Source organism: Cynara cardunculus, unplaced genomic scaffold (assembly GCF_001531365.2).
Source record: "Cynara cardunculus var. scolymus isolate 2C unplaced genomic scaffold, CcrdV1 Un_Scaffold_3367, whole genome shotgun sequence".
NCBI lineage: Eukaryota > Viridiplantae > Streptophyta > Magnoliopsida > Asterales > Asteraceae > Cynara > Cynara cardunculus.
Genome location: NW_020201446.1, coordinates 11,835 through 22,821, shown reverse-complemented (window position 1 = coordinate 22,821; position 10,987 = coordinate 11,835). Strand labels below are relative to the sequence as shown.

The window sequence follows — 10,987 nt, the reverse complement described above, 5'->3', positions numbered from 1 at the left end:
ACTTCACCTCTGACTTCAACAACACAGCCAAGCAGGCAGTCATAGACATGCGCCGCTCTCTTGTTGCGTTCAAGTTTAGGGCGGACGTTGAGATCACCAAAGCCACCAATGCAGCTGCAGACATCGTCGACCTCTTTGACGCAAAGGTCAAGGTTATGGCTCCCACAGACATGCAGAAGCCTAAGCGTAAGCCGACCAAACCATCCTCCACTTGTGCTGAAGCGTCAAAGAAGAGAAGGCTTGACGATAATGAGGATCCAAACCAGTGTGGTCCTCAAAAAGCGTCAAGAGGGGGAGAAACAGCCTACTGCAACAACAAGTGCTATCCCTCTTGCTGCCCCCTCTGCCTCCACTCATAAATAGCAAGCTCGTGCTCCATCCCAACAAACATCTAGGGCTGTGCACAAACAAGAGGAGGCAGTCAGAGAAGAAACAATGTCGGCTGCACCTGGAGTACCACCCAAGCAGGGCAAATGGCTGATGAAGAGGAATTCATCAAGCTTCTTTCTATTTATGCCTCTTTATCATCATTGAGCCTCTCATCATCCGCGGAGTACTTCATGGAAACCGCTCCACCCACGAGGATTGATAAAGAAGAGGTGGTAGTGGTGAATGTCATGGAGTCAGAGAGGAAGCAACGTAGAACAGAGAATGCTCCTCCTTCAATGGTTATACCACTAGCCGCCCAGGTAACAGTCGTCGCGCCACCACCACACCGCCAGACTCACAGAGCAAGGATCCCCGTTCAAGGGACCAAAGTCGTTACGCCTGCTCTAAGGCAGGAGGGTCCAGCCAGAGCGAGCCAACAAGCAGCAGCGGACCTTGGAGCTCCAAACCATCCTTTGATCGAGTACAAGAGATAAAGGACCAAATGGATATGATGATGAAGCCCATACCACGAGAGAAGCCAATCAAAGACACTGCCGATAGTGAAGACTTATTTCAATACGTATACAGCCAGAGGAATGAGGTGCCTACTCAGAAGATCAACCTTCATCCGATGGCTCAGGAAAATATAACGCAGATGTTCATCCGTCAATTCACTCAGCCAATCTATTCACTCTATGGACAGCATCAAGCAGATTTTGGACATTAGAAATAGGACCTTTGCCCACAATCAAATAATCTTCCACGAGTATACGATAGAAAGATCCCATGGGCAGATCTGCACCTTCACGGAATGCGATCTTATAAATCTTAATCCCTGTGATCTGTTGTCTCTATATTTGTTCATGGACCACATGAAGGACAAAGGTATTAAATATGCTCTGGCTAACTCCGCGATACGACAAACAATGACGGACCTTCTTGACTACCGGAGTAAGCTCGACTTCCAAATTGCTCTGGATCTAGGGATAGACCAGCTAAGTGTCACAGGCCTAACAAAGACTTTGAAGGCATTAAGCATATCCCCTCTTGGATGGTGTTGGTGGAGCTAGAACACAGGGTAGTCTTCAAGAATGAACAAGGCAAAAAGGTGTTCTTCCGTGAGGACCAGCGCTTCAAGTATTCTAATTCAACTTTGCGGTACATCAAGAACAATCTTTTAAGAAGCAGAGATACAACCCCTGGCGCAAAGGAGAGGACGAGCAACCTAGTCAGATATATCGATAATGTATTAGAGTCTCGTGAGCTTCTCAGGAGGTTCATGAAGCTCCAACATATCTAGGCCTCTACCCTTGTAAGTAATAGCTATATTTTGTTTTTAATTTCAAGTCATATAATTTCTTTTCATCATATTGTAAAAACTTTAGATAGTCAATGTAATACAGAGGTCTTTTTATTAGCTCTGGCTTCGATTAGACTTGTATTTTCATTTTAGTAAGAGTTTGTCTTATTTACACTTACGGAGAGATTGTTAGATCTCATCTTGTAAAAGTGTAAGGAAGAAGTCTCTTACTCTAGTCTTTAGGACTTAGTCTTTCAAAGCGGTCTGAACCAAGAACTCTTAAGCAGAAGATATCAACAAACAGAGCTCTAACTCAAGAGCTAAGTGTCTCATATACAGAGGTCGTGCTCTACTCCAGGGAAGATCAAGACTTAAGTGCCAAAAAGGTTAAGTGATTGATGCAGGGCATCAGTCAAGACACAGAGCCTCTGCATGATACATGCAGAGCCTCTGAGTCTTCTACTCCCATGTATTGCGCGTACGGTTCAAACTTTCTCGCAAGACTCCTAACAGAACCTAGAACACTTGACTCAGTCCATTCCACTTTCCAAGGAACGTGAACGATAAGAATGCGAAATAAGAACTCAGAGTTCCAAGCCAAGATTCTAGGAGATTATGTTTTAGCTTAGTCGTATAAAAGGAGGCATTCTCCTCAGGTTACGAGTTACCTGAAAGTGCCAAATTAGACTAGGCTCTAGAATAGAGAATTCTTGTGAGAATACAATTAAACTGAGAGTTTTATTGTTACTACTTTTCATCTAATAAAAGCTTCTGACTTATTCAAGTCTGTTTTGCATTCCCACTTTTATCTTGAATATTTTGTTAGACCATTTCAGTTACACAGTTACCATTCTACTCATACTCTAATTTTACTGTGTTCTATGCAATTAAGAGGAATCTGGGTTCCAACATACTTAATGCAATATGAGCTGTTTCTAAGATTTTGTGTATAAATGTATAGTACTTTATGCATTAAAAATTGATTTTATGACTTTTGATATATCTATTTTATAAGGTAGTATAGATATAGATAACACCCGAGAGTATGTACTTTTTCACGGTTTTGGTTTTTAGACCAAACAACAGTTTGTCCTGTCTTAATGTCGAGAGCAAAATGGTCTTTTTGTTGTTCTCTTGCTTTTTAACAATTTCTTTATTTTTTTGTTTGAATATTCATCTTCTTCATGTTGAGAATGAAGAATATCATGAATAAACTTGTACATATTCAAGAACATCATGACGAATTATGCAACATAAAATCATGTAAACCATAAATCATTAAAACATTTAGTAATAATGTGATTCCAAAAGTTTGTAATAGAAACATAAATCAAATCCTAAAACAAAAAAGCTAATCAAATCTTGAGTCCAAAAATTAAATCAAACCCCTCAATCAAAAACTTGGATAACTAAAAAACCCAGAAAAAACCACAAGAACTAGATCTGGGTAGCCAGAAGAAAACCCATAATAAAGCCACATATGTGTTTGATAAGTAGGCAACAAAAGCCAGATCTTCATAACTGAGAGGGTAGCTAAGTAGTTCTTGATAGGAAAACTTATCTGGGTAGCTTGATGGTCTTTTTGACGAAGAACCAAATGATGGAGACGAAGGCAAGCATAAACGAGAAAGACCGCTGACAACTATACACCAAACGGCTTAACCTGGACAACGGAACAGATCTGAAGGTGGAGGTTCAACGATGAAATGGAGATGGAGATTTGACAACCGGAAAACACCACCTGCAGCCTTAGACCAAACATCGACAACCTAGAGAACTAAATAGATCTGGTTAAAGCTCCAAACGTGGTTGACGAGTTCAGATATGTCGATGGTAGTTCAACGATGAGATTAGAGAGTTGGCAAATAATTTTGCATGGATCATGGTAGTCGATGATATTAGATGAGATGGAGATTGAAAATGATTCAGATGAATCTTAGGGTTGATTTGGTATGTGACTGTTTTTTACTTCGATTCGGTTTAGGATTTTTTTTGGTGTTTATGAGGAAGATGAACAACCAAGCACATTAATAAAAATAAAATAAAAGAACCCATTAAAAATGAGCAAAAATATATAAGGATCATGTTACCCTCTTTTTTAACAGACTAGATCAACTGTCGTTTGGTCAAAAGACCCAAACCATGAAAATGTGCATACCCTAGGGTGTTCTACAAAATAAATTAAGTTTAGGAACGAATTTGCCGACTAAAAATTTAGATTAAGATTTACCCTCAAATAGACCAAAATCCAATTTCGGGTTATATCAATTTGACCCATCATCCATATATCATATATTGGAAAATAAGTGTTATCTAAAGTGAACTCAGTAAATGGTAACAAATACATCCCATCTTTTATTAACATATACTCGTTTATCTTTCTTTCAATTTAACATCTTCCAACCAACCTAGAATAACCAAATCCAACACCACATTTCAATATTTGAGAATACTCAATTATTATAATGTCATATCATTCATTTACTAATATATGTAGATTAATAAGTTTTTTGCAAAATGATAGGCGGCTAAAATGAGTCGGCCTTTATAGGAAGACTTTTTGCCACACAAAAAAAAAAATAAGTGACCGGCTAAAATGAGCCAATCCTATGAGGACGTTTGGTTCGTAGAATGAAATTCAATGGAATTGGAATTCATCAAATAAATTTGACTTTGAAGAAATGAAATTGAATCTGATAGAATTTGACCATGGCCTGTGATTGCATTTGATTGCATGGAATTAGAATGGAATTCTTAACAGAATTGGAATATTTTTTTATTTGGTTCACGGAATTCAACTTTGGAATCAGAAATTAAATATCAACAAGTGACCTTTTATGATTATTTTGTCATTTTTTTTAAATTAAAATTACCATTAAACCAAATTACATTATTAACATCAGATAAAATTTGAAATTGTTCACTTATATTACTAATATCTGAAATTTGGATGAGGGCTAAGGAATTTGTAGGAAAGGAATTTGAAATCCTTGGTACATCAAGTGGAATTGTGAAATCGGTGACCGAATGAATTTGTAGGAATTGAAAGGATTCCTTCGCTTATAATATGTGAACCAAACATCATATTTGAAATTTGGTCAAAGGATTGTACATTCCAATTCCTTTCAATTCCACCAAATTCCTAAAGGAATCCTTTTCTCCTTTGATATAAACCCATTTCCTTCTAAATTTTCATTTCTCCACCGATGTGAGATTATTAAAATCAACCATATTTCAAGTTTTATATAATACTCAAATCTTATGATGACAACACATTATCTTGGTTCTTACTTTAATAACTATAATAGATAGATAGGCCGGTTACGAACTCCGATTACACCACCATTTTACACTTAGACGGTGGAGGACTGAAACAGGAAGAACCGGTTACAACATTTTTTCCCAATCATGTCAAGAGGCTTAAAAATTATTCTTTAATTGTGGGTAATCGGACGAGCTTATGAGCAGCTCAACCAATCCCACTGGAGTCTAAAGATAACAGATGGTAGAAATCCCCAATGATTTTTAAGAGGATCGAACTCGTGACCTATGTTCACCAGTTAAGTTGACCCCCAAAGGTTAGTTTGCGCAAGTGATCCCTGAAAAGAAAACATCTTGCAGAAGGCAGGTATGAACCTAGCAACACAAAAAATGGATGCTCCTACAAAGTTTAGACCCCATTATTCAATATCCCCATGCTTTATAGAAAAAGATGAAATTTTATGCAAGAAGACTGATCATAAGTTACCCAATGAGCACTTATAATTTCTTCTGGAAGCAAAGATTACCATTTTCAGTCTATGAATATTATCATCACTTGGCACGTGTCTGAAGAAGAGAGGCGAGGCTGACTCTCCATCCAGCAAATAGTGCCGGCACCTTCCTCTCGACTAGTAGAGATGCCAACCCGCCTCCAATACCGCCATAGTTTGGAGCATCCTTGGCTTGATAACTGCTTCTAGTCATCTGCATTTCTGATATTCTGTAATCCAAAAACACAGGCAGTAATCAAAACACGAAAGGTTTGAAACATTTTTTATTAACGGACATAGCTTTCTAGATTTTATGTCAAAATACGCAGATCGAACGTGTACCCTGAAAGAAACACGGATCATATGTGTATAATGAAGACTTCTGAGATGATCGAGTGTACTGGAAACTGAAATGCTCTGCTAAATCCCAAGTAGCAATTCTTTTGGACTTGTGGAGCAAATGTTACAATAATACTTTGTAATCATATCAAATTACATCATTTCTAATTTCTGTCAACGTACATGGTATTCCCCCAAGTCTCAAAGTGAATTCAACAATGTATTTTGGAGATAGCCCATAATATATGCAATATTTCCTTTTTGGCAAAGTCTGATTTATAATTACCTCATGTTCACTAGCAAGTGTTACAAAACAATGATTTTGGTTAACCAATTTCTGTCATTACTTGCATATATTATATGGACAGGAGGAATAATATGTGCTTCCGGATGCACAAGAACCACTTTAAATTCATGATTATCGACTTGCCCATCAATATATACAACTTTTAACACTTGAAGCAATTCTCAGATATAAGTTGGCACTAAACTTATAGACTTGGAAGGCACAAGAATCATTAAAAATATGCCAACAGCGAACAAAGTGAGGTGTATCATGAACAACCCGACAATTTTCTAGGATTGAGGTTTACTAACATGGGATGCCCATAAGACAGACAACTACCACATTGGACCGCTATAACAGAAGAGTTAATGTGATATGATTTTTCTCATTACCTTAACATGTGATAAGATCCTGTGGGCAAAAGGTACATATTAATAGTTATAGAACTGCTTTCATAGGTAGACCCAAAAAAACTCATGATTGAGACTAAGCAACCAATGATAAAAAGTAACCAAGAGAACACTGCCCAGAATCTTGGAATATATCAATAAGGCAAGATTGTAAGCAAAGAATCTAGGAAGAAAATACTCATTAGATATCTGATCCCATCATGTTAAGGACTATCGGATTACTCCCATCTATATTTAGGATTTTTGAAAGTTTCAACTCTTACCCAACTGCAGTTCCTTTCGAACTAGCAACAGGTGCTGCATCTTTATCACATTTATAGTGATGCTTTGGATTTTTGACTTTCTGATAATTTGTGAAGGAGTTGTGGTTTCATTCAAGATAAGTTTAGTGAGATATCTTGATCCAATACACATCTAATTTACCTCCATTTTATTATGGCAACCTTAATAACACAAATCAAAAGAAGAAACCGTTGATATTATCCTGAAGCAACCATTTTAGTATTATCTACTTAATGTTTGGAGCATCTTCTAATCTAATTCTTCTGAAGTGGCCAGGTGGAGAAACAGCAAGATGACATGTGAAAACACACAATATAAGATAAAAAATGTACATGTCACCAGACAAGAGTGAATTGTAATAACGTTCCAACCAAAAAACCTTCTATTGTGACACCTTATAGAATCTATGGCAACTTTGAAATTATATCATAACCAACTTCAAACATCCAAAATACTCCGTAGGATATATCTATTTTAGGAGTGAACATACTGCGAACATGGATTTTGAATCTAAGACTACAAGCTTAGTCAACAAGATGAATGAAAGGACGGTCTAAAGATCCGTTGTAACCAACTTCAGATATCCTAAGACTTCATATGATACAGTTAATTATAGGAACAAAAGCCCGGCATATCAAGAACTTGAGCTGAAGAAAATCCATAAAAAAAATTAATGTGCGTCAGTTCCCTTTGGTTGAATCATTAAACTGCTATCAAGTTGAACCAAATGCCTCAAAACCTAGAAACTAAAATCAATATAAGGAATACCTGGATGTAAGTGGACCTTCCTCGAAAGAAATTGTTGAAAGGCCTTGCCTCTGTTTATGCTTGGGATTTGCTGAGCACAAAACAAATACTCTGCCACGACGCTTCACTGTTCTACAGAATTCACACATTTTCTTTACTGACGACCTCACCTTCATTTCTGCAGGATAATCTAGTCAATTTTTCTATACTAGAAAAACAATTCAATAGCATCTGGAAACATAAATGCATAGTTTGAGCTAGATGATATTAAGACCATGAGTTGCTTAGCGCCTTTTCAGAATTGAATACAACGTATGTAGTTTTAGTAGAAACAAAATTACTATATCTCCATTCCATGGGCATTGCCAACCAATTAACATAAAATCAGATCACCAGTTGCGGCAGATAATTAATCTTGATATTTGCTCAATAGTTCAAAACCAACTTTGTCACAAACTTTATGTTTCTCCAAGAAGCCAAGTCTAAAATATAAACCCATTAAGTATCAACGTACTGGTTTTTTCTTTCAAGGTAGCAGGTAACTGATTCAAAGAAGCAGATAACTTGTTTAAGAAAACAGGGTATCTTTTTGTTTTTTTTGAAAGGCGAAAGCAGGGTATCCAAGCGACAGTTTCATGAATCCATCCCCCCGTCTGCTCAGCTTTCATTACTAATTACTTCAATTCAGCAAGTGTATATTACTTGGCTCATTTACTTCTGAAATTATCGGATCAGTTATAGTATTATTCCTTGTAGTTAATAGATATCATCAACTGAAGAATACCAACTTCATGGTGAAACCATTTTATCCTCACAGATAGTAATGCTCCTAAAAGAAGATATATCAAGTTACTACTATGTCTATAATTCAAGGATTTCCTTACTCTGTTAATTGGAACATATCCTCCATCCTTATCTCAATAATTATATATTTGACCCATTTTGTTTGGCATTTCAAGGATCAAAAGTGCAATTTAGAGCCTAACTCTTAAGCACATTCATAAATGTAAATATTATAATTTCTCCTGTTCTGTAGACATTCCAAGATAACTGTTTCATGCATCTCACCACAAAAGACTATATCATAAGTCAATTACAGTAGGAGTAGACTGTAGTGTAGCCCCGAAAACTAATACAATCTACACCCAACACAAGCACCGGCAGGGATTTAATCTAGACACACTTCCATGGGTTAAAGTAAATATTAAAAAGAACCCATATACAGCTAGGGTGACACGGGTTGGGTTGATCAGATTGAAGACATTTGAACAAAATAACCCAATGTTTGCAGTATGAAAAATCTCAACCCAACCCAATTCAACCAAAAATACAATCCAACTCAAACCATGCGGACGGGTTGGTTGGTTGAAATTTTGATACATCAAAATATTCTCGTGTGTTTGTTACCTTGGATATGGTGTTTTCTCTACCCATAATTCCTTTATTTATCATCAATTAATTGGTGCAACTTATCCATGCTCCTCCTTAAACAAATCACATTCAACTATTTACTTAATTTGCATATATATGGTCACATTGACAGAACATATATACAAAAACAAATGCAGGAGTTATATAGAGACAAAGAAGAGATTCAACGTATATGTATATGAAGAGGGTGATGATCTAATTGTCTGATATTCATATCAATAAGAGACTTAGAAATCATTTTAAATCTAAAGAGAAAAATTTATCAAGTTCATTGGGTCGGGTTGGGTTCAAATGACCTTAACCCAATTCCAACCCAATACCTACAGTTTGAAGATTTTACAACTTGAGGCATAATTGTTAAAAGCACGCTCGCCTCTGAGGCTCATAAGGCTCAAGGTCTTGGGCATTTTAAAGTCGAGGCTAGGTGTGTTCACAAGGCCCACTAAGGCGATGTGCCTCGGTTAAGGTGTCTTGTGGGCCTAGGCACGCCTCACAAAGTGTTACTAAATCCCTAGTCAAACCCTAATATTGAATAAGTTTTTCATCTCCACATCTCCTAGACTTCTTACAAGTGTTATTAAATAGATAGCATAAGTCAACTTCTAATATTAAATGCCCAATCCTTAGAACTCCAGCCTCCTTTATAAATACCCAGATCTTAAAACTTCTCCCTCATAGCTCATGCTTTAAACCCTTCTTGGTAAGTGGAGGCGACGACTCTTACCACGATTAGTGCTTACCGGGTAAATTGTTGCATACGATGCCGTTTTTGTTGAACAAAATCTTACCCGGTAAAGATAGTGGAATTTTACGTAAGCCTGAGTGTTTGGTAAACGTCCCTTAGTCTACAAAGAAATTACAGGTACGAGGGTAGCAAAGTTAGTGTCCTCAATATTAAAATAATGAAAGCCAATCATCATGAACGACCATCTGGGAATTTTTGGTCACTTCCGAACGATATAACATGACAATCAGTTAGGAAATAGGGCATGCATGAAACGAATTCATACTGCCGCAACTTGAACTACTCCCTCATTCCAAAGGCAAAAGTTAATCATTTTACTCTGAATCTCAAGCCTAGCACTTACCAAATGCAAAATCGAAATGGGTTTGTTGCAAACTCAACATAAACGTAGTCGAAGTTTTAATGGTGTAGTATGATACTATGATTGGTTCAAAATGTAACAATTCCCTAATAACTTTACATTAGAAACTTGCTAGGGGTTGCTAGGGGTAGTTGCTCAACAACCCCTTACCCTTAGGCATTAGCCACCCTTATGCCGTGTTGCAGAACCTCCACCATGGCGGATATATCATAAATAACGATATGTAGCCATAGTAAATGTATACATCCAAATTAACCCCAAATCTAAACTAAAACCGATAGCAACGTAAAGGGGCATGAAACAAATCTGAATTACAGATCAATAGATCATTAGACCTTTCTGTTTCATGACGCTTTGTGTATGAACAAGGAAGCTATAATCAATACAACTATGAATCAACTAATCTGAAAATTACCTGAATCTCCCAACTCTTTTGTTCTATTCTGCGTCTGCGATCTTATCTTTCTTTTACTCCTAGTTGTTGCGCCTCTATTGATGTCTAGGGTTCAGGGACGAGGGTGACCACTGGCATCATGTTCGATCAAGGGTCACATGTAATTATTTATAACCGGACTTCGACCAGACCATTACAAAAATAACATTAAAACATTAGATATATTGAGGGGAGTTTAGGATTGCTTATAAAAATGTTTTTTAATTTATTTTAGTTTGGCATTGGTGATAAGTTGTTTTCTCGTGTTTGGATAAGAAAAAGAACTGTTTATACCGATGTCAAACCGATAATAAGTTGTTTTTGATAAGTTAATTCTTCCTGACTTATGAAAAATTGTTTATTACCAGTTTATAATTTTAACTCTGTTTGATATCACATAAGTTAATAAGCACTTTTACAAAAAAACATAAGTGGTTTTAAATAACCAAAAAAACATCGATTATAATCCTGCATTAAAAATCATCTTTAATATTATAATAATAATAAATATTTATGCTATATTATAAAGTAT

General features: G+C 36.6%; 1 protein-coding gene across 1 annotated transcript; it reads right to left on the bottom strand.

The window, feature by feature from the left end:
* Window positions 1–5,262: 5,262 nt before the first annotated feature.
* Window positions 5,263–10,553, bottom strand: LOC112503602. The gene is made up of 3 exons (XM_025107609.1): window positions 10,438–10,553; window positions 7,507–7,663; window positions 5,263–5,651 (listed from the first exon to the last, which is right to left on the bottom strand). Exons 2-3 carry the CDS (start codon window positions 7,659–7,661, stop codon window positions 5,483–5,485), a joined length of 324 nt encoding a protein of 107 aa, XP_024963377.1. The 5' UTR covers window positions 7,662–7,663; window positions 10,438–10,553; the 3' UTR covers window positions 5,263–5,482.
* Between the last annotated feature and the right edge of the window lie 434 nt (window positions 10,554–10,987).